At 46.3% G+C, this 26,856-nt stretch overlaps 1 protein-coding gene and 1 long non-coding RNA gene across 2 annotated transcripts; one reads left to right on the top strand and one right to left on the bottom strand.

Moving 5' to 3' along the window:
- Positions 1–1,274: 1,274 nt before the first annotated feature.
- On the bottom strand, positions 1,275–26,663 carry EHHADH (enoyl-CoA hydratase and 3-hydroxyacyl CoA dehydrogenase). The gene is made up of 7 exons (XM_040074196.2): positions 26,557–26,663; positions 20,070–20,173; positions 19,152–19,324; positions 17,518–17,629; positions 17,192–17,296; positions 10,878–11,219; positions 1,275–3,920 (listed from the first exon to the last, which is right to left on the bottom strand). Exons 1-7 carry the CDS (start codon positions 26,625–26,627, stop codon positions 2,650–2,652), a joined length of 2,178 nt encoding a protein of 725 aa, XP_039930130.1. The 5' UTR covers positions 26,628–26,663; the 3' UTR covers positions 1,275–2,649.
- On the top strand, positions 8,236–14,532 carry LOC120757096 (uncharacterized). The gene is made up of 2 exons (XR_005702346.2): positions 8,236–8,458; positions 10,582–14,532. It is a non-coding gene; the product is annotated as an uncharacterized LOC120757096 (long non-coding RNA).
- Positions 26,664–26,856: the final 193 nt, after the last annotated feature.

Below are 26,856 nucleotides of genomic sequence, written 5' to 3'. Positions count from 1 at the left end.
AGATTAAGGATGGACTGGAGCCAGCTCACATTGTGTGTCACCACAGCGTCACCGTGCCAGGGAACTGTATAACCTCGGCTCATGGATAGCTTGGAACAGTCAGACATGCAGCAAGTGTGCAGAGCTGGGGACATTCCTCACCTGCAGCGATGGTTTTACCCGCAAAAAAACATTTTTAACAGATATTTTCCTACTGAGTGAAAATGGTTAACTGGTTTACAAAGACAGGTGGGAAAACTAATCCTGTACCGAGTGGTTATCAAGTTCTCCTCTGCGTGGGGCTGTGTTCTCTCCTGTTAAACGAAGAGACATTTCACTCACGGGTATATTTCTGGCATCACTGCACATTTGAACTGATGGGGACCGTGCAAGGCTGTTAACAATTTACCAAAGAAGCTCACCCAACAGGCTGATGGTTGCTGCTCGGGCTGCTTGTCCGCAGGCACCGTGGGCTTTGGATAGGGCTGCCCCGCAGGGCTGAGGGCCAAGGAGCTGTAGCTGCCCCTGGGTGAGCTCTGCCCTGCCGGGAGAGGAGCGGGCCGGAGGCCGGGGCTGGGGACACGACCTCGCGGCGGCAGCAATGTCACCGCTGGGTGCTGGCACGGCGGGCAGACAGAACGATCGATGCTGGCCTGCTTTGCTCGATGCGAATTTACAAATGAACTTCTATCAGGAGAGACATTACTGGAGTGAACAGACCTCTGTTCTCAGCAATTCCTGATGAGGGAAACGGACCCATCAAAGGCACCGGCACGCAGGTGACCAGAAGTATTTCAGCCCCAGGGGAGAAGATGCTGTTATCCTGGGATAACCCTGCTGCTCCAGAGGAAGGGCGCGTCCTCTGCTCCGCAGGCTCCTGCTGCAAGGGAATTGCCCTTTCCCAACTAATCCCCAGTGTGGGTGAACGCCACTGCACGAGGCACAGGAGAAGGGAGGCTAGCCCGGGCAGGGCATTGTTCCAGAGCTGTGCTGGGGACGACAGACCAGCCAGCAGCACAGCCAGGGCTGGTGTGTAACGTGTCATGCAGAGCCTGCTCGTGTGGAAGTACTGCTTCACCTCTGAGCCAAGTGCATTGCTCTCAGCTGTGGCACACGAGTAATTTGGGGCAAACTGCCCCAGTTTGCTGGGCCTAAAGTGACTCCTTCTCCAGTCCTGGACAAAAGTCCTCTCTGGAACCAGACACTTGGGTTGGCTCATAACTCCTGATGGGTTTCCTGCCCTCAATTTTGCTCCCTCACTCAGGACAGAAGTAGACAAAGGGCAAAATAAAACATATTTAGACAAAAAGATTCAGGCAGTCTTTTCAGACACAAACTCCTCCAGAAACAGGAAAATTATCTAATTCCATCATGTAAAGAAGGGATGGGGAAAAAACCAAAAATCAAGCACATTTGCTTTTTTTCCGCTATCTTACATGACACCATATAATCTGTCATTAGATAATCAAAGCAGTTTCATTACATTAAAATCACAAGTTAAACAATCACAGTCCCTGAGAAGGGAATACAGACCAACCTATTTCCCACACCAGACTGGAAGATACATTCACTAGACATGTGAAATGGGAGACTTTGTCCCAAAGCATCAAGTCTGGAGCTAGTTTGGCTTCCTCTCACTCTGCTCTGCCCTTTGCTAGAGATCTACCACCTCCCTGCCAGCCTGCAAGCAGTGTCCCTACCTGCACAGCTCTTGTGCCATGCCCTTCCCTCTGATCATGCGAAAACCTGGTCAGTGCCAGACGTATTTCAGGCTGGTCAATTAGAGCCTGTTGAGCCCCAAGACCTCATAGCTGTGGTCAAGCAAGATGTGGGGAGTGATGGCAACACATTGCTGCACTGAAGAGATGCCAGAAGATGTTTCTGCTTGGACAGAGCCAGGTGGGGGTAATGGCAACAGAGGATGGAGTCTGGATGCAGAAAGCCAGTCGTGAGCCAACACCACAGGGCAGGTTAGTCTGGCTGATGTATTTGTGGCTTTCCTGGCATTTATTAGAGCCTCCTCGGCAGCAGGGAGAAGAGACAATACCAGGGGACAGAAAGGGACTGCCCTTTGCTCTCTGCCCAGACCTGCTCTCTCCACTTCATTTGACTTCACCTCTGAAAGCCGCTGCACCCTTGTGCCATCTGTCCCCCCGCAGCAGGAAGGGAGCAGGTTCCAGTTGGCTGGCTGCAGAAGAGCCAGGAAATTGAGGGGAGGTGGCTGCACAGGAAAGAACTGAAAAAAGCTGGGAAATAGGCTGGAGACAGGATTTGGTAGATCCGGCAGGTCTTCGGTGAACTGTGATCATAGTTTTCTTGGCTCCGGCCACGATTTGCATTGTTGGCTGTAAATGCTGCTCCCTGCCTTCCCCAAAGACAGACTGGAAGAGGAGTACAGCTGTGCTGACCTGCAGGCAGTGCAAAATGAGATGAGCCTTTACACAGCAGTGTGGGGAGGCTGAGTCTGGGGCTGAGAGAGAAGGATGGATGAAGGCAGTGGTGACCTGCAGCAGGTGGGGGACTGAGATCAATTATTGGCCAAAATTATTCCCTGCAAAGGTCTCGGAAGGCTCGTGACTTCATTTAGGGGCCTGTAGCACTTCAGGTTTTATTAGGAGAGGCAGTGCAATTGAAGCACCATTTTCATGAGATCAGCCTCCATCACAGGAATCACAGCTTGGGGCTCTGCCGGCTGAGGTAGGACATCCACTCCTTAAGTGGGGGGTTCCCTGCAGCCACCAGCTTTTTCAGAAAGGCACTGGGCCGTAGTTTAGGCACATCAGGGTGGGCCTCAGAGTATTTCTGCAGTTTAGCCAGCACGTGGGGGAGCCCCACGGTGGAGGCGTAGAACATTGGGCCTCCCCTGTGCTTTGGCCACCCGTAGCCATTGATGTAAATGACATCCAGGTGCTCCGGGGCTGATGCTATTCCCTCAGCCAGGATGGCAAACCCCTCGTTGATGAGGGAAAACAAACACCGCTCCAGGATTTCCTCCTGGTCTATATAGCGGGTCTTGATGCCGTGGGAGTCTCTGTACTGGGACAGGAAGCTGTGGAGCCACGGGTCTGGCACGGCCGTCCTGCCCCCGGCCTTCTCGTACTGGTACCAGCCTTTGCCGGTTTTCTGGCCGAAGCGGCCCCGCTCACACAGGAGGTCCGGCAGGGGGCTGTAGCGCTGGCCGTGCCGCTGCCGGGCCGCTGTGCCTGCGGGGAGGGACGGCCCAGTCAGGCCCTGGCCCTTCCGAGACCTCCAGCCCACATCCAGCCCGGCGAGGTCAGACATGCGGAAAGGGCCTATCTTAAACCCAAAATCCTCAAGAGCCTGATCTACTGCTTCCGGTCTGCTTCCTTCCTCTAAGAGGAAAACTGCTTGTTCTACGTACGGGAACATCATGCGATTCCCTACAAACCCAAAACAATTCCCTACCACCACTCCAACTTTTTTCAGGGCTTTGGCCAGCTGCATAGCAGTGGCGATGGCAGTGGGGGACGTGTGGCGGCCGTAGATGATTTCCAGCAGCCTCATCATGTGGGCAGGGGAGAAGAAGTGGGTGCCGATGACCTGCTGCGGGCGGCTCGTGGCAGAAGCTATTTCGTCGATGTTCAGGGCTGATGTGTTTGTACACAGCAAGGCTCCCGGCTTGCAGATCTTTGACAGCTTGTGGAATATTTCCTTCTTCAGTGCCATGTCCTCAAACACAGCCTCGATGACTAGGTCTACATCACTCAACAGGTCAAAGTCCACAGTGAACTGGAGACGTGCAGGGTTATGGAAATCCAGGGTCTGGGCACCCCCCTCCATTTTCATAGCCTCACGTTCCAAAAGGCCCATCACAGCTTTTCTTCCCTTGTTCAGATACTCCAGATCCTGCTCCAGGGCTACCACAGGTATTTTGGCCTTAACCAGAGAAGTCGCAATGCCTTGGCCCATTGTTCCCAGCCCTAGGGATAAAAGCAAGATAGAATCAAATACTATGAATAGCAAATTAATCTCTCGACAGTAGCATTTCCTTGGTATCTCCAGGATGAAAAGTGGAGGCCTCTGGAAAACAAGCAGTGCACACATAGAAAACAGGTATTGAAGACTGGGAAAAAGAAGAGTGAATTTGCTCTTTCAGTGAACCTAAATGTTTGAAAAGAGGTAGCACAAAGGCAAGGTAGTACCCTCACAAGCTTGCAAAATGCCAGTGGGATTCACCTGCTGTGCACAGACTGTGTGATTCGTGTCTTATCTCTGCAAAGTTTTATACCTATGGAAACCAGGATCATTGAGGAGTGAGAACCTGGGGATCAAAGAGAGAAGCTCTGAGGTATAACTGCAACCCTGTTACCACCTTCTGCAAGCAGGTTCAAAGCAAGATTTCACCCTGAGGGTATCAGTGCCTCACTGTTCCTGTGAGATGGTCTGTTATGGGCATTGAGCAGATACAACCCCCCAGAGATTTTGACACCAGCAAAGACCAAAGAGTTGGTTTCTCCCTTGTCCTTCCAGGCCTTCCTTTTTGTCTCCCTCCTTTTCTCCCTCTGCACTTCATCGCGTGATCTTTGAAACAAAAATATTCCACTGCTATTTCTGTAAAGATTTGAACGCTGATCAGCTCTAAACTTTCTCTCTAATGTCTCATGCACCTCTCAATGCCTGGTCAAACAGGATGGAACTAATGCAACTTTCTTAATCTAGATTTCATCTCTCTCCTTTTAAATCATGCTGCCACATCAGTAGCCTTCTGCTTGCTGTTCACTTTCTGTCAGGTATCTCTGCCACCAGGAACTCTTCAAGTCCTCCAACACAGGCCATTCCTCACTTCTGAAGATTCTCAAAGTCAGTCCTCCTTGTCCAACCATACAATTAAAATTCTTGCCCAGAATTCCTGTAACTAAGAATCCATTCACACTGCAACTTTTTCCCCCAAGATTCGTAAATGTGCTAGCCCCAGCTCACACCCCCAGGAATACCAGTGTAGAGATTACTGGCTTGATCTCTTGCATCAGCTCTGTCCTCTGAGACATTAAATGAAGGCTGCACTTTCCTGTGGCACACAACCCACACCACTGATCCTGCTCTCCCACGGTGGAGGCTTTTCCAACTAAATTAATACAAACTAGTGAGGGAAGATCAGCACGATTTTACCAGCTTTGAAAGCGCGAAGCCTCTGAATGAGAGGATTATTAATATCCTAAATAAAGCAGCAACCAAAGTATAGGTTCGTTATAATTCTGTAAAAATGATTTTTTTAATCTCAGGTTTACAAATGGAAGTCAGCTAAACAAATAAACAGAAACAAGGGGATTAAAAATTTTGTCTAAATCAGCTTTGTAAAGAAGAGCTGAAATGATGTAATAATTTCAACAAGTTCCAGCAACCAAGGTCAGACAAGGCAGGATGTTCTTCCTGCATGCTACACACTCTTGGTTTAGTTCTGCCCACCTTCAGCTTGTATGCGCACTAGACATTTCCAACATTTCCTGCTTAGCCACCAGAAGACAGTTTTTACTGGCATCAGGAGCTGGCAGCCTGCTTACGAACCATCATTACGCTCCCAAGCAAGTGCTGAAGTTCCTTTCTAGGAAATTAGATTTGCTACTTCATAATCAAGTTCTGCTGAAAACTAATTTGAAAATAAATCTAGGAGAACATGAATCAACTCTTAGTAATTCAGTATGGCTTGCTGACTGAAAAAACCTGAACATGAGTAGCTCCTCCCACTGCACTCATTCTCCAGAGCCTTTGATGCCAGAGCAGGTACAATTAGGGACAGGTGTTCCCTGGCTTTGGCAAGCCACACGAGGTGCTTTCTTCCTGCAGTGCAGGAGGGTAACTCACCCCCCAAACCCAGCCCCAGCTGTCAGGCTCTCTGCAGACATCAAGCTGAGGTGTTTGTAGGTCAGCACGGCTCGCTCTTGGAGTCTCTTCCTTCCCACTGTGGAGGGTTTCTCTCTAGAATTTCCAAGTTCTGCACACATCCTGGCTCTTGTGCACCCCTGATCCTCCCAGCTTCAGTCTCCTGACTGAACTCTTAGCGGTTCTCTTGCCATATGAACACACTGCCTTTTCCTAAATTGAAACCTCGTTTATGAGCAGATGTTCCCCAAGCTTCTTTCCCAGGGAAGCTCTGCAGTGCTGCCAGGTGATTCCTCTGGCTGCTTTCATCATGAGTACTCCATGTAGGTTTTAGCCATCCCATGAGAGACAGGCACACACGCTTGTAGTACTACACTTTTCTAGGCCACGGGAACGGAACAGGCTTATGGATAAGATATGAGCTTGCCAAGCTTGTTTCTGACCTAGAAAAGCTGTCTCCCAACTTCCTACAGAACTCTGCAATGGCCTGTATGAAATGATGTTTAATGAAGCTGGCAGAGAGAGTAATGAAAGCCCCAAGGGGTTTGTTAGACTAGAGCTTGCACAGCATGATTCCTCTGGAAATATTTTCTAAAACTGGGCTATAAAACTAAGGAGAACTTTGGCTGTCTGGCAGCGAAAGAGGCATTTCTGAGGACTCCTCTTTTGCAATTCAGAAAGCCAAGTGATCTTGGGGAAGAATATATTAGAGCATAAAGAAATGGCAGGGGATCATTAGGCCTTACACGTGTAGAAGGCTGTGGAAGAAAGAGGAAGGGAGACGTCTCATGCTCAGCTCAGATCACACAGACAGAAACACGGTGAGGAACTGCTCCGGAATTCCTGCTGTATGTTCCATTTTCTTACTCAATAGTGTTCTCCCTTCCCCAAACCAGGAAAACCCCTATATTCTCATCTTCCATGCAGGCGACTATTTTCATGTCCAAGGCACATCTTTCCAAAAAAGACTGAAATGTGCTTCAGGAGCAAGAAGAGTGTCCAGCCCTTCTGCTTCTGGTCTTTTATCATGAAATGAAGCCTTGACATGTAATTAAAACTACACTTGTACATATGTAATTTCAGGCCAAATATGGGTATGAAAAATCCATTTGCTGGGCAAGCTGAGTGCATAATGATGGTTAATTATTGATCTGTCACGCGAGGTACTTAGAATACGAAAAATCATACAAAATTAATTGTAGGACTTTAAAGAACATTTCAAAACAAAAGACCTTGAAATATGTACAAGGCAGATCATGTACAGTCACACACTACAGAAATACTGATCAGTGGGAAACAGTCTGAGCTATAATGAATATTTGGATGTTAAAATGCCTGGAAATTGAAATAATCCATTTTAGATTGGTAAAAATATGCAAGGACTGTTCCGGTTTTCCTGATAAAAACAACAATAAGCAATTGGCAGTGATGGGTTGCTGCAGGCTGGGGCTGCTGCTTTCTCTGTTTCAGGGTATTAGTTTCAAGCAGAAATAATATGATGCTCCCAGCAAGCAGAGCGCTGTGGGGAGATGAAGTTGCAAGGGACAGAGAGAAAAGAACCTTTTTTCTGGGTGTTGAGGAACCAGAGAAAGTGAAAAGAGGTGGGAGCCAAGAGTTCAGAACAACAAAAGCAAAAGAAGCAAAAAGTCAACATGATCTTCTCAGTTGCTTCTCACGCTGCAGCAATAAGAGATGGAAGCAGCAGCAGGGGCTTAGTGTGTGAAACAGCACAGCACTGTCCGTGGGGAAGTGGAGCCTGCATGATTTCTGAGGAGGCTAAATTGAGGCAACGTCCTTCTTGGACTGCCCTCCTCTCTGCAGCGAAAATAAGGAGACCCTGGGTCTCCTAGGTAGACTCAGTACTTGCTTGGATGAGCAACACTATTTTAAAAGGTGTCAGTCCCACAAAAATCATCCCTAGGATTTTGATTTCTGGTACTGCAGGGTTGTACTTCAGATCAAAAACATGAATTGTACTGGCTGCAGAATGACTTTTTGTTACAGTAGCCTGAAAGAAAAATTACAATTGTGTTGGCGTGTTCTCAGTCTGTCTGTAATGTACTTCAATTTTCACTTATATCAATAGGCAAAATAGGAGAGAAACCTTCCAAAGGAAGGAAAAAAATCACAAGTTGCAGAAGGAAATGAGAGAAATCCCACTTCAGTGTGGGATTCAGGGTTAAAAAGGAGGTGATTAAGAACCTCCAAGACAAGATATATCACATGAAATGAAGTATGACGTGAACAAGAGCATAAGCAAAGCAAGCTGTACTGGTGGGATCCAGGGGCTGTGTAATGGGAGCAGTGATTCAGCAAGGGCTGGTGTCTGGGTCAGTGTAAAGGCCCTGAGTGCACTGATGGGATTTAATGTCCCTGACCAGCCACACCTGGAGCCTTCACCCACCTGCACTGCCCATTGCCTCTGAGCCCCATTTAAGCTCAGACCTGGGCATGTTCCCCTTTCTTAAGCTTCCTTGGAGCCGGTTCTTACTCTGGCTATGGCTGCTGTTGATCCAGACCTCAGTCTGCAGACTGGCTTCCCACCTTTACATTAGACCTGCATCATCCTGGGAACTTTGCTTGATCACCTGTACTTCCAGTAGGTCCTGGCCATGATCTCTGGACCTGCCTTGCCCAGGTACTGTAAATGTTGATGCAGCAGTAGGTTGTGCTGCCTTCCAGAGGGAGAAATGGGTGGGCAGGATCTTCAGGAACGGGGAATTATCAACTCCCGTGTGAGGGGAGGAAAGGTATATGGTAGGGGCTGGCTGCTGGAAAGCAGCTCCCCAGGAAAGGGTGTGGGAGTGCTGGTGGACTCTGAGCAGCAATATGGCCTTGTGGCACAGAGGATCAATGGTATATGGAGCTGTGTCAGAAGGGGTCTTGCTAGAAGCTTGAGGGAGATGATCCCAGCTCTCCACGTGGCACGGGTGAGACCATAGCTGGAGTGCTGGGACCATGCCTGGGCTCCCCAGTACAAGAGTGATATGGATGATTGAAGTGAGTTCAGTGAAGGGCAAGTAAGATGATTAAGGGACTGGAGTATGTCTCATGAGGAAGGGCTGAGCGAGCTGTGACTTCAGCACAGAGAAGGCTTGGGGGACTCACCCGTGTATATATAAACATCTGAGAGCAAGGTACCGGGTAAAGGAGATGGAGCCAGACTCAAGTGGTCCCTGGTGATAAAAACCAGAGGTCATGGGCACAAGCTGAAACATGGCAGTTCCATCTGAGCAAAAATAAACAATTCTTATTAGTGTGGGGCTGACTGGGCACTGGCCCAGGTTGCCCAGAGAAGTTGTGGAGTCTTCGTCCTTGGAGGTGTTCAAGGGCTGTCTGGACATGGTCCTGAGCAAGCGGCTCTAGGTGACCCCATGTGAGTAGAGATGTTGGACAAGGTGACATTCAGAGGTGCCTTCTTGCCACGAGGATTCTGTGGTTCTGCCCCCTGTTATTGCCATTGGCTCCCCATCCCTGGGGTGCAGCTGCTCCCTGCCAGTAGATAATTAATTGGATGTGTTGAACATGGCTGATATCAAGGTTGCCTGTTACCCTGGCCATATTAAGCAGGAGCATGGAAGAAATATCTTGGTACCTGGTCTTGGTGTAATTACTCCTGGAATGCTGTTCCCACTTTGGCTATGCACTTTTTATGAAGTGTTGAAAAATTTGGGAAAGTTCAGGGTAAATCAAATGATCGGAGTGTGACAGATTGTGCTTTGCAGCAGAAGTATCAAAGCACTTAGTTTACTTGTTCTGCAGAAGAAGGAGTTCACTTGAGCATTGTCTAATCACTTATGAAATCACTGAAATCTGGGGGTGAGGTTGGGGCGATTTCAGACCATAATTCAGAAATCTGTCCAGAGATGAGTGGCAGATACTTAATCCAATGGAAGAGACATGCAGCTCAGCCAATTCTGCTTGGAAATAAAGTACAGATTGTGTTTCTACTAGAAACTTTCAGGTAGAGGTTTCATTTGTCCTCAGAATCCCCTCTAGCTCAGTTACAGCCCCAGAACAGGCAGCTCAGCTCCAAGAGCCCTTCTGGCTAAACTGTCACTGCGATTAGGCCTTTGCAAGTGTGTTGTTCTGGCATGGTTCAGCAGCACAGAGCAGAGAATATCCCACCTGGTCATTACCCCAGACCCCAGCACGAGCCCTCCTGTCAAAGCACACACTGCAGGACTGACAAAAGGGCGTGTCCAAACTTCTGTGCTCTTCAAGTCGTAGAATAGATCTGGTAATAATTGATGCCTCTTTACCTGAATGCTTTAACAGCCACAGATCCATCTCACAGGGTTTGTGGACTGACGTTTAAAAACCCATTTCTATTAAAAATATGGCATGGCAGCTAATGAAGAGAATAGAACTTCCAAAAAAAATCTTTATGACCTAAAATGAGTTGTCAGACAGCTTCAAGAGCCCTGAGAAGCACCCAGAAAAAAAGCAGTGTTGATCTGGTGAGATTTCCTTGAAACAGAATGGATGTTTTCCAAGTGCTCCATTACTTGTCTAACCGTTTTTGAGTGCTACTATCAACAGCTAGAGCTGAAAGATTTTTTTTTTTTTTTTTTAATCTCAGCAGTGCACTGAAGGTTTTATTTAAATTGCTCTTATAAAAAATTAATGAAGGCATTATCTTGCTGGGCTACAAAATGGCAGGAGTGGATCCCAGTGAGATGAAATCTTCTTAAAATACAGCTGTCAAAACATTTTTGTATTAATATATCCCTGAGTGACTCTGCGCACATGCACTTGCAGTACAGAACTAGACCAGGAGGAGGAGAGTTTCCTACAGACCTGCCTCCAGCGCGAAGCAAAGCCGGTGTTTCAAAGGGAGCAGACTGCTTATGGTCCGCACACGGAGCTGTCGCTGAGTCGAGAGGAAGCTATTCTTCCAAAGGAGGTGCTAATCTAGCGGCATGCGGGTTGCCCTCTGTATCTGGAGCTTCCCGAGGCAGCGAGGGCTTCACCGCTGGGTGTGAGCGGCTGCCGGGCGCTGCCCGCTCCGCTGCCGGCTGCGCTCAGTCCCCGTCCCGGCCGCTCCCCGCGCTTACCTATGACTGCCGCCCTGCGCACGGGCTGCGGGGCCGCGCTGCTCCAGGAGGCTCCGCCGGGAATCGCCCACCTGCTCACGGCTCTCTCCGCGAAGAACGCGTACTGCAGCGCCCGGGCCTGCTCCGAGCTCAGCAGCCGCTGGAACAGCTCCCGTTCTCGCCGCACCCCCTCGGCAAAGGGCCTCTCTGTGGCGGCTTTCACGGCCTGGAAGCAGAGCTCCGGAGCCAGGAACCCCCGCGCCTGCTTCTTCACCTTCGCGAGAGCTTCGCGCAGGAACGCGTCCGTGTTGGGCAGTTTGGGAACCGGCTTAAGGCTGAGCCTGCGGGGGCCCAGGGGCTGACCTGGGGGGAGAGAAATGGACTTGCAGGACAAAGCATCCACATCTTTTCAGATGTAGTCTTTCCGGATTTCCAGACCCTTTTCTACAGGCTGGGAAGGCAGTCTGCCTCTTCTTCTGCAACTCCCACTGCGTTAGGGCTGGCATGGTACAGTGAGCTGGGTCTAGAACTAAAGCTTCTGACATTTCTCCTTATTTCTGCTTGCTCTGACAATTAGGATTTTTCAAGTCCCTTCTCAGACTTCAAAAAAAGTAAGACTTTATTTTCAAAGAAGTAATTCTCTCCTTCCTTTTCTCAGCTTCAGGGTGCCCTGATTTTCCAGTTCTCTCCCTCTACAGTCCCAACTGCCACATTCATATGGCTCTTTCTATAGGCTTCAGTAATGAAGCTTTCCTCCAGTATTGTTTAGTATTCAGGACCCAGCTGACACTAGCCAGAGGCATTGCAGCCACAGGCCCGACCCAGACATTGACAAGAGTGGAAAACACATCCTGACTTCTTCCCTGACTGAAGGAGCCCCTCAAGTCACTTTGGGACTAAGCAAAAGGAGAATCTCACTCAGTATGAGTTGGGCAGCAAATGAATAACAAGCAAGAGTTCATGTTTGTGTCAGCAAGGGATGAATCAAGCATCCACACAAATATGTGAAGTTCATTACAGACAGAGGTTGCTATGGTGATACCTAGAGAGGACTTTAATTCAGAGAACTTAGTTACGTTTCAGATGCCAAAATGCTCTGTCCTCTTCATAAGTGCAGACCTGGCCATACTCAGCTGTTCCTCTGCTCTTAATGGCAGCTTATTCAGTAAAGACTGGGGAGGAACAAGATCAGCAACTCGGGATGTGTCCCCTCGATACTGCAACATTCTCACAAAGACCCTGCTGTCATCACAGCCATAGCCAGATCATTAATTGCAGCATGGCACTGCAGGGATTGCTAGTGCTGCTCCCAGAAGCAGTCAGGACTGCCACCAAAGTCAGTGGTGGGCTGAGAACCTTATGCTGGAGCTCTCTGGGGGCAGAGTCTCATTGCTCTGGCCTCTTAGATGCACTCTGCCATGGGGGCACACTTCCTTCCAAGGTGACGTATTGCATCTGGCTCCTCTTTCTCGTGTTGGCTGAGCTGGGGAAGTGCCAATGCACCAGCAGAAGACTCAGGAGATCCTGCAAGGGATGCTGAAGAGCAGGAGTAAAGGCAGCGCTGCTGGCATAATTGCCTGAGTAACAGGTCCTGACTCTAGATCTTCCTCTAAGACTGAGCATTGCTTACAGAAATACAAGTTTCCAGGATGAGTTATCATACTGATTTCTTGTAATAAAGGTCTTCAGAGCTCAGGTTTTTTAATTAAGTCTCTTAGTGAGCACAAAAAGATGAACACTCACTGTGTAAGTAGCTTCCCTTGTAATCACAGTTCATAAAAATGTTTTCACATTGTCAGTGGATATAATTTGTATCAGCCAGTATTGCAGGATTTAGCCAGGATAATGTTCTTTTATTTTGGAATAATTTTTTCCTCTAAGTTTTTAACCCAGAAATGCTCTCTATCTGCAGTTCTTTATTCAGGACTTAAATAGTGGGTAATAGTCCATCACAAGAGGAAAGCTCAGGCTTGTCCCAGAAAGCTGATCTGATGGCTGGAAGATTGGGGCAGATCAAGGGACCTCATATGATATCCAGTGGAAAAGGCTGGTAAAAAAGAAATACCATTGGGAGCCTTTAAGCTTGGTCTTCAGACAGCAAATTGTACTCTAAGTACAAATACTGATGAGGGACAGGAGACAGTTCCTCAGACTGAAAAAAAAAAAAGCCTCAGGGTCCTGTAATAAATCTCCTATTTTAGCTGCAAACTAAAGAGGTTTTCTACACCACCTCTGTGCAGTATCATAGCTTCTGCAATGCTAATGACAATACAGGACTTGTTTATGATCAGGAAAGAATTATCACAATCCAAATCGGGGAAGAATAGATCAGTGAGGGGCACCTGTAGCTTGATTTCTGAAAGCAAAGCAGCAGGAAGATGGTGAACAGTGTCAAAGATCAGTGCTGCAGGAAAAGCAGGAGCACGGGAACTCACACAGACTCCTGCTTTGTTTACCAGGTTTGTAGTCCGGGTGGCACAAAGGGCAGATCAAGTCTATGAAATTTCTGTCAGCAAATGCACCACATATCCATGCAGTATCAAACATTATGTTCTTTAAAGAAAGAAATATCATCCCAGAGTTGTAAACCCTTGGGATACTATGGGATGGCACATGCAAGAGACAGGGCCAGTGTAATGTTCTTCCTCATGCAGGGAACCGCTTGTGAATTTCTGAGGAATAAAGCTGAGTCTGGCCCCTGCCCCTCAGGCTGCCAGAGACAAGTCCAGGCCATGACAGACATTTCCCAAAGTCTGTGTCCAGGGGACACTTGGCCTGGCCTCTGTCTAAGGAAGGTGTCAGCCAGGACCTTAAGCCCTGGAGAGAGATTAAAATGTCTTGATATTGTGCATCTTGGCAGAGATGACTCATGGAAAAGCCTTGTAGCTCTAAAGGAAAGCCTGTCCTCCAGCCCCCATTTCAAGGATGCAATTACCAGCCAGTGGCATCTGTTCTACCCCTGGCTTTGATGAGCCTCAGGAGGAACAACTGCTTCCTCTGCAGTAACTCCCAAAAGCTTACAGACAGAAACTTGTCATCTTTTCACACACATTAATACCTGGGGGACTTGAGCTACTCCAAATTGCTCTGGTTTGTCATGGCTCTTTGGTGCAAGGTATTGGTACAACTCAGCTCTGAGGTCAGTCAGCAGATGGGGTCAGAAAAACAAAGGGTGAATATGGAGAGCTTCAAAGTCTGCTGCGTGGAGGCCAGGAGCCAATTTCTCTCCAACTGAGGAAGACCAGAGCAGGCAAACAAGAAGTAGGCAGGATCAGCTGCAAGCTGCTGCCTGCCACCAGCAGTTCCAGCCATTTGTCAATTTTGTGATGCCATCAGCTGGGAAAAGCCTGAAATGCAGCTTTGGATTACTGCAGTGATCATCAAGCACATTTACTGAAGGGACATTGTCCTTGTCCCCGGGGATTTAGTTCCTGTCTATTCCTTTTGAAAAATGCCTTCAGAAGTGGAGATGTTTTCTTAAGCCTGGAGAAGCCAGTTTGCCTACAGAGGTCAGGGAGTTATTCTCACTTCCTATCTGCAGTATATAAATACTGGCTTTCAATGAACTCAGAATCAGTAATTGCCTCTGTGTATTCCTACACCCACTTACTGTTTCAGAGCATCTTTTGAAGGTGTTCCTCATTAGGAACAATCCATAAAAATGTATGGATGAGAATGCTCTCCCAACATGCCATAAAAGTAGCTCTGTCAGCTGTGTATCACAGCAGTAATCAAGGACCTCTGATAGAGTAAGGCAGTCATTTGAGACTGATCTCTTGCCATGAGATACTGCAGCTCCAGTGCTGAAAAAGCATTAGAAGAAAATTATTTCTGAATTGATTCTCTGAGAGTTATCTTGCAGTATAGCCTTCCCAGGAATAGAAATTCCAGTGGTGACAAAACTAGTTATTTAGCCAGACTGCTCTGTAAGAAGTCCGCAGTTGTTGCTTCATGCTTAAAAAAAAATCTCATCGGAGACAAAATGCTGCATGCCACACAAAGCCAGTGGAATTTTGTGATGGTATTTTTTTGGTACATTCACTTTGGGTTTATTAAGATTATCTGAAAAACATTCACTGAAAACAACTCTGGGTGAACAAACTCACTACCAGCTATATGAGACTCTCATCTCTTCAGCAGCGCTGTTAGTGCTTGATGGAGAAAAATGAAAATGCTGCCTTGCCTTTGTGTGACAGGAAAATTACTAATTTTATGCAAAGGCTGAAGCAAGGAATGGCTCAAAAAAAACATACAGGCCCTGGGTACACCAGTCTTTCAAATTGTTAGATAACCTGAGGGTAAATGGTGCATCAAAACTTGTCATGGTCTTCTGCAGGGTCTAATGAGAAATTTTTCAAGCAGGAAAGAAATAGATTAGCTGGCTCACCAGTGTTTTCACTATTAAAACATGTACTGTAAATGCCAGTAAAGCTGTTGGAAAGAGTCTGAAAGCATTTTTAAAGTCCTGTGGGAGTTGATATATAGTGTGATGAGAAACACCATCAATAACATTACTCATTTTCGCTGGGATAATTCAAACCAGATAAACAGATTGAAAATCTAATGATGAGTAAGACTGGGATAGGCTACCTGCTGGACATTCAGCCAGTTGTAGGCTTATACAACTCAAAAAAAAAAAAAGCTAAAGAACAGGATTTTGCCAGTATTGGTTGTGGATTTAAGCTCCAGAAAATAAGTTACCCTGAGAAATAGCATAGCCAATGCTTCCTTCCTAAGGGTCTCCTCTAAGGCCAAGCTGGGTTTCACTACTGTCAGTCACTGTCCAATGTCTGTCATGGAAGAAACAAGCATGCAGATATCTAAACTTCACCTGATTGCACATAACATTTGTTGAAGTCCGGAATATTTTCTGGTTTGCCAGTTCCAGCAGTGTATCCATTACTCATTTGTGACACGCTGCTGCTGCTGCCATCAGTACTGGCATAGATCTTGTGCAAATCATCGTTCAGAGCCCAGAGGGTACATCACAGGGAACACTGTTTGTTGGGTTAATTTGCCTAGAAGAGTGGTAATATTTCACTGCTCTCTCATCAGATGGATAAACAGAATTCTCATTCAAAACAGACAAACCCAGTGAACCAAGGTACCTTTGTTTTTCTTAGAAGCAACAGTGAAGTACATCACCCATCTCTTGCTAAAGAATTAAATTTAGACTGATGGCATACAGGAAAGAGAAAAGAGGGCTGCTTATGTCATTGTTTCTGCTCTAGAAAATGAAGCCCTAACATACTGTAAGATGAACACAGTGAGAAGGACAGGCATCTGCTATAGGAAACCCAGCCAAAGAATACCTTGGCAGCTGTTTGGTACATCTCAAGTTGTGGGGAAGTATACAAGACTTGATATTTAAGATCATTGATATTGATATCATTGATATTTAAGAACAGTCCATTCTTTGAAGTATACCTTAAAATAAGGTACACTGTCATCTAGGACAAAGCTTAGGCTGCCTCAGTTTCTAGCATGGAGAAGGGGCCTTGTCTGTGGTGAAGAGAACTGGAGGAGCAAAACCAACATCCCAGCCTGGAACAGCATTGGCTGCAAAGGCCCTGTGATCATAGCAGAAAGGGTTTTTTGCTTTCCTGCATTCATCTCACTGTGACAAGAGCCCCAGAAGAAATCCAGTGGTCAAGTTCCAATGGTACAAGGAGGTCAGTGGTGGAAAAATGCTCTGTTTTCTCTCAAGGCAATGCTCCTCTTGCTGCACAAGGAATGTTCCTCTTCCTAAGTTAACTCTAGTGAATTTGATTCTGTTATATCTAAGATGGGGAAAAAAAATCTCTCCCCATCCCTCCCATTTGCATGGACCATGTTTTTTACATGGCACCCAAAGGATTAGGGCCAGAGTCACTTACAGACCATGGATCATGAAATTGAGCAGAAGATGTGCCAGCCCCTCCACACAGGGAGAAAGTTATTTTTGTTCAGCCATTGTGGATGGTGCAACCAGAATGTGTGCAATGCCAGCTGGGATCCAGAACTATGCATGGACAAAGCACTTGCTCCCCAAAACCTGAAGAGTGCAGCATCCCAGGACAGCATGTGAGTTTGGATATAGAATTAAAAAGCAGGAGGACTTGATATGTATCTGTTCTCTGAATCTCACTTGAATTTCTGCAGCTTTCCAACGTTTGATTTTTTTTTAACTTCAGACAACAGGAAGCAAATTCTGCAACTAATTCTATCTCATATGAATGCCAAAACTCAAGAATGGAGCACATAAATTGGAATAAACTGGTGGGCTTTGTTCTGACTCTTTTCAGCCCTGAAACATCACCAATTATTTCCTGGCACTGCTATAATTTGTTCCTCACCAATCACTTTGTTCGCCAAACGTATCGCTGCCTCGATGGTGTTTTCTTCCACAATTTCATCAACCAAGCCCAGCTTCAGTGCTTCAGTTGCTGGAATGTGTTTTCCTGCCATAAAAAGAGAAATAAGGTGACTACAGTGGAGCCTGATGGGCAATTTTGTTCTTTTCCATCTCAGCAAGTAACTTGTGCAGCTGGTAATTAGCCCCTCATGAGTGGAAGCAAGTAGAATTACAACGCAAGCAGCTACGCAGGTAAAAGATTCCTGGTTTTTAGACCAAGCTGGTACGACTCAATGTCGTGTTCTTCTGTACAGACACAGCACTCACCTGTAGTGATCATATCTAGAGCAGCTGGTACTCCAATCAGTCTGGGGAGTCGCTGAGTGCCTTCAGCACCTGGAAGTAACCCTATGGTGACCTCTGGCAAGCCCATCTGAGCCTAAAATGAAACAAAAATCTGATTAGAAAGAGTGGTAATTGCAAACTGAGTGAAGCAAAGGAAAGCCAAGCAGATGTGAGTCACATTGCTCCTCTAGGAAGCCTCAGAATTTCTACATAGAAATTTTATTCTTGCTTTTTGTTACGTACAGTATTTAAGAAAAAACCCACCTCACCATTTCAAGGATATCTGTGCAAATGTGCAAGGAAAACATGACCTTTCAGAGGATTTCTGTGCTAGTACAGCACTGGGGGAGAGCTGTAGGACCAGCAGCATTCCCTAGAGTGACACATGTCAATAATAATTTCAAGTAGTTGCTACCAACTGTTGGAGAGCACACTGGCTTAACTTTCGTCTCCCTACTCTAATTCTTGCAAGTTTAGTAGAGGGTTGGAATGAACCTTTAAACCATCTTGTTTCTCTATCTGCCTTGGGCAGGGACACCATCCACTACCCCAGATTGCTCAGAGCCCCATCTAACCTGGCTTTGAACACCACTGAACTCTTCCTTCAAATGTCTCTTGGTGCATTTGACATCTGCTAGAGCCATGGCAGATAAGAGAGGGGCAGCAGGAAGTGTGTGGAGGTCATCTCTTAAAAAAAAAGGTATCTAGATTTTGTTGCCTTTAAAAAATTAGTTTGCATATTTTCTATTGAGCTTTTAAGAGGTTTTCAGTTACTTTAAGACCACTACTTACAGTTCCAGTAGTCATGGCACTTCATGATGTGGTTTAGTGGGCATGGTGGTAATGGGTGAAAGGTTGGACTTTGTGATCTTGGAGGTCTTTTCCAACCTCAGTGATTCTGTGGTTCCATGGCCCTCACCTTAGGTGGCACAGAGCATAATGTGGAGTATCTCTTTATGCTGATATAGCAACCCACACTGCCACAGAGAAAGTGACTCACTGCAGAAGTGAGGGGAAGGCCCTGTCAGTGAGAAGTCTGCAAAGGAGACAGGTACTGCTCAAGGTGGTTCAGCATTCCTGAACCTTGAACGAGGGGATTGAAGAAAAAAACCCAGATCATTCCTGAAGACTCTTCAAGCTGTCTTTTGGTTGAAGATCTCCTTGGGGACCCAGAGCTCATGAGGAATCTAACCATAAATGCTCCATGCTAGCTGAGTTTCAACTACCTATAGAAACTAGGCCATGAGCAGAAAAGTGCAAAATTCACAGGGCGGGGGAAAAAAAATAAATAAGAGAAAGTCACGCTGCATGAGTCAGTAAGACACAGCTGCCTGCATCAGAATATAAATAATGAGACCTAGGGCAAATTAACATTTGGTTGCTGAAGTTTCTACGCAGCCATCTTACGCTACTAGTTACTTTATATTTAGAAATTACTTGAAATGAGTTAGTAAGGCTTAGGAAAGACGTCAAGAGCGGTGGTGTAGGTGAACAATGAGCACACAGACATGTATCCTATGGCTATAAAGCCACTCTCCTCTGGGCAGAGGGTCACAGGACAGGCACCCTGTCCCTCTGCTCGTGCATCAGTACCTGGCTCCCGCAGGGTGCGTTACCTTCACGTGTGCAAGGCGGTAGTGACAGCCCAGTGCCACCTCCAGGCCTCCTCCCAAAGCGATGCCTTCGATGGCCGCCACCACCGGCTTCTCGCTGCTTTCGATGAGAGACACGATGGGGCCCAGGGCAACTCTGTGTCTCTTGGGAGTGGAAAATCCTCGGATGTCAGCTCCTGAGGGAGCACCAAGAGATTAGGAGGAATTAGTAGGCGAGGCGGTGACTGGAACAATCCTTCTCTCTGTGCTACTGGACGCAGCTGCACACAGATGCCAAAGTCCTTGCAGAGCGTGCTGCTGGCAGGAGAGTGGTTAACAGGAATCAAACCCTTTTGGGACCACCTTCAAGGAACCCTGGATCCTTGATCCTGTTCACAGAGCTTTGAGGAGGGCTGAGTACAAAAATACAGAGCAACTGTAAGGATCATGCAGTCAGTACAGAAATTTGCAAATATTCTTAGTGTAATATTGAGCTTGGAATAGTCTAGTGCAAGTTACTACTAACAAGCCATGTAGAACTCCACAGAAATTCCCTAACTTTTCAGGCTTCTTCGACTGAAGGTCTGTTGTTCACCACTGCCCCACCCCAGGTACATTCCATACACTAGACCAGTAAATGGTCCAGAGATTTTACATAAACAAAGCTATGGAGACTGAGGAAACACCAGGACGTTATGGAGTTGAGCTGCTGTCCCTCACCTCAGTATGAACAGTCCAGCTTACTTCTGGCCTGTTTCAAGGTCCAGCTTGTCATGTGCCCCATGTCAACTGTGGCACAGCAAAATAGACAAAGCACCCTGTCTTGTGGCCATTTCCAGCTAAATCGGAACTTTTGTCAGCAGCGTTACAAGGCAAAAAAGCTTCAGATATGATGGGTGGAGTGTGTTTCATCTTTTGCTCAGCCTGTGTTTGATGTCTTACCTGCACTGAATTTCCCATTTTCACCACAAATCATAATGGCTTTCACTGAGGGATCTGCTTCTGCTTTCTTCAGCCCATCCTCTAAAGCCTGGAGAACTTCCACACTGGAATAAAATGGAGATTCGGTGAGCAGCCATCAACTACATCCCCCTTCCAAGAGGTCTGTGTTCCGAACACTGGGCCTTATACATGAAAATGAACACCACGTCCAACAGGCTGTCCCCATGGCTGGCTGCTGCCACAGCTCCTCCAGGTGAATCTTGTCCTTAGTGTCCCTCTTACTCCAAGGACAAGCACCCAAACACAACAGGCTGTCTGTGGACCTGCCTGAGACTCATCTTCAGGCTATGACACTGCTGTTCCCATAACAAGCAAGGAAATGATCTTTTGAAGATGTTTTTATTAATTAAACGTTTGGATTTTCAAGAAAACACTTTAGCATAGTTTAGAAGTAATTAATGCAAAATCACTGACAATCCAAGAACTTTTTGAAAGGAGCTTTAGGGATAAAAATACTATCTTTCAAACACCTGACACAGGCTCTGCTGATGTTAATAATGCTTTCACCTTGTGAAGATCTGCACATAGGTCCAGACTTAAACTGGTGTGGGATCCTGTCAAAGGGAATTTGACCATGAAACACTACGCAGAACGTGTCTTGACTCATCGGAACAGGTAGCTCTGCAGACACCAGCAGTAAATGTGGCCAGCTAGGAACTAATGAAGAATTTCAAAATGGATCTGTAGAAGCATGAATAGTGTTTTTTCAAGTCAGGTATTTAAAAAGTCTCACCCAACTGTATGTCCATTTTGCATTTGCCTCTTTAAAGCTAATTAATGTGTTTGTGTGGATGGATTTGTGGAACCTAGTCTGTTTTAGAAGGTGGCAACAGTAGTGATAGTAGGTAAAAATAGAAGCATTAAGACTTTATTAATAGAAATAATAATACAAATTTTATGTACATATAATTTAGATACTAAAGTGTACTGATATATACAAATACTGATATAGTTAGTGAGAGACTATTCTGTGTGCATGCGTAACGATGCCTCTGATACAGAAAATCTGAGCCACAAGCAGCTGGAGGCTGGAGGAATACCCAAGAAGTATCATCCACACTTTCCCAGTCCTTTATAGAACCAGCTTTCCTTCCTAGACCTTCTCCAGACCCTGAACCCAGCTCCACATGTAAGCTTGGTGCTGAGGAAAAGGGAGCAGAGCTCTGCTGATGCCCAGTGGAGAGGAGCAGTATTAATTACACAGAACTATATAAAAAGGCCTGAGGCATGCTCAGCTTGTGCATGTTGCTCTATGTATTAGAGGGCATTTCACCTAAAAAGGAAGCTTGTCATGAAGTAGATGGGAAACACATCATTGTACTTTTGTGTACTGACGTTTTTACAGAGCAATGCTTGCAGAATTTACGTGGGAATCCAAGGGAAACCTGTGAGCCCAAGGAGCTCCCTGTAAGCCAGCTGTGTGAAGGAATCCCAGCCAACCTCTGCATATTCCTCCTTCAAAATCAAAAATTAAAGAGAAACCATTGGCAAAGTCTAACAATCAAGGCTGTTGGCTGAGGAGGGCTGTCTGGGAGGGTCTCCAGGACCATCTGCTGCTTGTATAAGGCTGTGCTACACAGAAGTAGCCTGAGACCTCAGAACCAGTGACTGGGAGAAGTATTATTTTTGGAGAGAGAACAGGCAGCTACGTACCAATTGCCCAATCCAAAGACAACTCTGAAGTCTGATGTTAGTACTGGTTCTGAAGGCTGAAACTTAGAATGAGAATAATTTGGCCATGCCAAAGTAAAGCTGTGAGTCAGTAAATGTCCCCATGTAGGTCCACACAACAAAACATGAAAACTTTTCCAAATTTTATACACTAAATGTGTTTTAATATGTTGAAAAACTGTGTTTTATCTCCCTCCCCTTGGCATATCTGTATTTATCATATCTGCTGCTATTTGAGGCTATCTGTATTTATCATATCTGCTGCTATTGAGCACCAATGCTTGCTGCTCTTTGAGTTCTTTTTGTGCACCAGTGAAGAGCCAGGCCACAGCAATACCAAAATCACACAGGGTCTGGGAGATTGCAGGGAAAGCCATTAGGAAATGTCATTACACTCTACAAACCATGCTGCAAAGAGTCAGAAAAAATTTGTTCCATGATCCAAACCAATGTAAAGTTACTAGTTCACAAGTATTGTATAGACAAATGGCACAATTCCATCAGGAACAGACAGGAAACAATCAGTATTTGTGTCTGTTCCAGGCACATACCCAGCAGATGCAAAATGCCCATCTAGAAGGGTTTGCAGCAAATGGAAAGGCCCAGGGTTCTGTGGAAGAAATCAGTTACAAGCCCTCAGCACTTACAACAACATACTACTACCAAAATAAAAACTAGTCATCAAGGCTGCCACAAAATCACAGTTTGATCCCCGCCTTGCCTTTATCAACCCAATGGGACTGTTTATGGCAGCGAATAATTCATCTTGGTACTTGTGTAAATATCTCTTCTATTTCCATATAACTTTCTCCCAATGGGAATTTTTGTGGGATAAAAAGGAAGAAAAATCAGACTTTTTGCAGTTTCTTGTTTTCCTAAGATGGAGTGATAAGTTTGTCTTGGATATGTCACAGTCCAACACACAGACTGCACCGCTTGGTCACTCACGTGCCATAACTGGCACTAAAAGATGTAATTTTCAATTAAAGCATTGTGGTAAAATATATGACAGTAGAATTATAAAAATACTCAGGAGAATCCCAGCTTCAAACTGTTAGAGCATTGAAAAAACAAAAAGTCACCGTAATTTTCAAAAGTATTTCATTACTGTGACACTGTCGTTCGTTTAGCAGTAACAGTACAAAAATTCCCTCCATACTTTCCAAGGTTGCATCCCATGCCATGCAGTCAGTTCCACCATGGGTACTATTCTGACTGTAAGAAAAGTGATTCTGCCAAGGTGATTCAGTGTTTCAGGTTTCAGGAACTCGAAACAAGTGCTGTTAAAGAGTAGGTATACACCAAAGCAAGAGAATATTCTTGGAGGTTACCATACCAGGTGGTTTTTATTTTATGGATCTCATTGCAGTGACTGTGGTGTTCTGGATTTGTAACAGGGTTTAACTATTTACCTTAATTATTTCACATTTTAGCTGGAGTCTTTGAGTGTGAATTTCTTTAAAAAAAAAAAAAAAAAGTGTAATATAAGGGAATCCTGAAAATTTACTTAGTCACATTTAAGGAAGTGAGACTTGAATCCACCAGTGGAAAATGTTGTTTATGGAAAACATGAAGATCTGGTCCTTTCCCTTTGTATTTTTCTCAGTATATTTTCTCTAATATGCTTTAAAAACCTGAAAATCCCAAACCTGAACAACAACAACCCAGGCTCTCCCATTGCCACAGGCTCCTTTTCCTTTGGATATCTTCCTGCAGTGTTTTTCTCTGAACTAACTGCTGGGCATTACATAATCCCTTACTTGAAACTGAGGACTTGTGTGTTGGAGTTACCTGCTCTGCTCTCCCTTTCTTCAGTGTCAGATCCAGCTGTAGTAGCTACTGTCACACATTGTGTCACACATTGTGTCACACATTGTTGTGTGACAAGTTGCCAATACAGCTTTAACAGTCCTGCACATTAATTAAGATCAGAGCCAGAATGGAATCTTTTGGGTGGAATTTTAGAGTAGCTGTTTTAGGGTGCAGATGCTTATTCATCCTAGAATTTTCTCTCTGTATCTTATCCTGATGAGGTGCTGATCCGTGGGTAATCACATTCTCCCCTCCTTGTACCTGTCTGAAACTGCAGCTTCTCTCCTCTCCTTTACATGTGCAGATTTTTATGATGATCAGGGTCAGAAGGACAATCCTGGCAGCCAGGGAGAGCCTTTCCCAATCAAGCCTGTTATGCTGTCACACTTCATAGAATCCCACACATAAGCTCCCCTACTGCATGGCCTCCCCTATCCTCCCTGGAGCTTTTCTGTCCTTGTCAGCTCAAATGTTGAAACACTCCTTAAAGTCCTTCTAATTCCCAGTGCCAGCAGCCTGCCTCTGCTGAGAAGGGGCAGTCAGTCCTTCTTTTTTGCAAGTCTTGTCTTTCTGTTCCCCAGAACTCTCAGCTCTTTGCATGTCTAAATCCCTTCTCTCAATGCCGAGGTCTTGTAAATGCAGATCTCTGAATACTTAACTGCTGCAAACCAGGGAAAAAACCTCCAAACAAATCAAATTTGGCACAAGCCACCTCTGCTGGTAGAGGGATTAGCTTAAAAGGGACTCTGTGGGAACCAAATTTGCTGCCAGTCTCTCGAGTCAGCACACATTTCTCAGGAAAGCACTGCCCTGCAGGTACACAGCAGAGGATGGTGTCAGACAGGAGAAAGCAAATTCCTGCCCACCGGTGGCTTCCTAAGTGCTAATGGCCAGTGTGATAGCCCAGGAGGGGGGAAATGGATAACGGGGAGTGGTAGGGAGGCTGGAGCACAGCAGCAAAAACTCACAGACTTAAAAAGCATTTTTGTGCCTGCTGTGAAATGAAATTTTCAGTATTGTAGTGCATGGCTCCTGTCAGTAACTTTCACTGCCTGCTATCACCTGTGCAGTCAAACATTTCCAACAGCACTAACAAACCTGCTCTCTGTGGTCCGGAACAGAAATGTGCAGAAGCAGGAGGAGCACTTAGGGATCAGTGTGCTCTATCTCAGCTAACACCTACCCTATGGCAAAGGTGTGAGAATTATGGATCTCTTTTAAAACAGGTATTATCCTGGCATGCCACCAAAGACCACAGACATGACTCAAGTTGTAGTTTAATGGATCTGAAATCTGCCAGGGTCTTTCCTCTTCCCTGTGGGGCTAAGGGACAGGACCCCAAACACACTATCTGTCACCCTTAGCGTATCAGAACTGCACCTTGATGTGAGGGCACTGCAGGACTAGGAGGAAAGGGCAGTAAAGGTAGAGATCTGTTCTGAAGAAGTTGTGCTGTTGGTGTTCAAAGGCAGAGGTGACTTTGGGTTTTCTCCAGGACTTCTCAGAAGAGGGGAGTTGAGGTTTCTTAAGCATGTATCTGTTACTGTTTATGGTTGGACTCAGTGATTTTACAGGTCTTTCCAACCTCAGTGATCCTATGATTCTTTAGGCCTGTATTTTGTATTTTTCATGGTAAGGATTGAAAGTTTATTGTGAGCACAGCCTGGAAGTTTTCTTAGACTGGTCTTAGGCACAGGAGGTCCAAAGGATGTCTTACACCGTGCAGTTCTGGGAATCCTACCTGTCTGGTTCATCTAAACTCATCGAGTCACTCCAGGTTTCTCATGGTAATTACCTGAGCATGTGAAAATGTTCTTACTGCACTTCCAAACAAGTCACAACAGAAGAGTGAGCACTGCCAGCTACAATGTAGCTTTGCTACAGAAGAGCAATGGGTTTCATCTCCTTTTCATGCTCTTCTCTATGAGCTTCTTTCTAACAAACTTTCTCATTTATAAGTCAAGCACAGGTGCAGTGGGGTTTTCTTGGCTTGTGAATAAAGACTCAATAGACACTGTGGTCACTGTTACTGAACACCTACAGCTGCTTAGAAAGGGTTTATGTGCTACTCAGAAATAAAGGAACTAAACCCCACAACTAATGTAAAGTCAAAAGCATGTAAGTCCTTTTCAAAACACATGAAAAACTAAAATTTCAGAGGCTCCTACAGATCGGTGTTTGACTTTGTTTTTCACTGGCTTTTGTTTGAGATTGCACGGGGTCCTTCTTGACCAAGATCAGTATTTAGAGGTCAATTCCTTAATCGTTTTTAAAGGCCAAATGAACTGCTTTCTGATAGCCCTGGCTGGGTTTAATCCTGGTGCCGGCTCCGCTTGCTGAACCACGCCTGATATCCACAGAGTCCTTTGCCCTCACCCCTGTGCACACTTGGATGGCGCAGGGGTTTGCCAGGCAGGCACCGGGCAGTGTGTGGGGCAGGCAATCAAAGCGGGAGATCTGAGGATTGACTCGTACCTAACAGCGCTGAATGCACTCCAGGCCGAGATAACGCTGCCGTTCTATGCCTTGCTGAAGCAGTGTCTTGATGTTTAAAGACTGGAAGGTGATGAGAAACAGGCAAAGTTTTTAAACATCCTCCGGGGGGGATGACAGAAAGTACGGTTTGCTGAGCCTGGCACCTCTCCTATGAAACCCCCCAACCAGAAATTATAAGAAAGAGCAGAAGTTATGGCAAAGTTCAGTGTGTTTGCAAAGCGAGATCCAAGAAGGAGCAGCCCGGGCCCCTGCGAGTATTGAGCCGTGTAGAAGTCCCGGCTGAAGCTCTCTGGGCCCGCTCCCCCTCCGGGACTCGGCGGAGCTTCCCTCGGGCACGGAGAGAGGGAATGAGGTAGAAAGGAAGGAAACCGAAAGCGGAGAATCCCCCACCCGCTCACAAGGGGGCCCCAGCCCCGGGCCGGCGTTCCCCGCGGACTGCCGGCGGTACCTGAGCGCGTTGACCGGCGGGTTGCGGAGCCGGATGACGGCCACGGCCGAACTCCTCGCGTACCGCTCCATGCCGAGCGCTCCCGCTGTGTCCCCGTGTCCCGTGTCCCCGTCGGCCCCGGGCCAGCCCCCACCGCGCCCCGCCCGCGGCCCGCCCTCACCGCCCGGTCACCGCGGGGCTGGCCCGGCCTGCAGAGAGCTGCCTCTGCCGGGGCTGCAAAATGAGCGATATGGACGTTTTCCATAAGAAAGGATGTTCATTAACGTTTGATCTTTGTAACTTTCCAGCCTAATCAACTAG

The sequence above is a fragment of the Hirundo rustica genome, chromosome 10 (genome assembly GCF_015227805.2).
Source record: "Hirundo rustica isolate bHirRus1 chromosome 10, bHirRus1.pri.v3, whole genome shotgun sequence".
Classification (NCBI taxonomy): Eukaryota; Metazoa; Chordata; class Aves; order Passeriformes; family Hirundinidae; genus Hirundo; species Hirundo rustica.
Note: the sequence above shows the minus strand (reverse complement) of the source record. Positions and strands in the feature narration are given on the sequence as shown.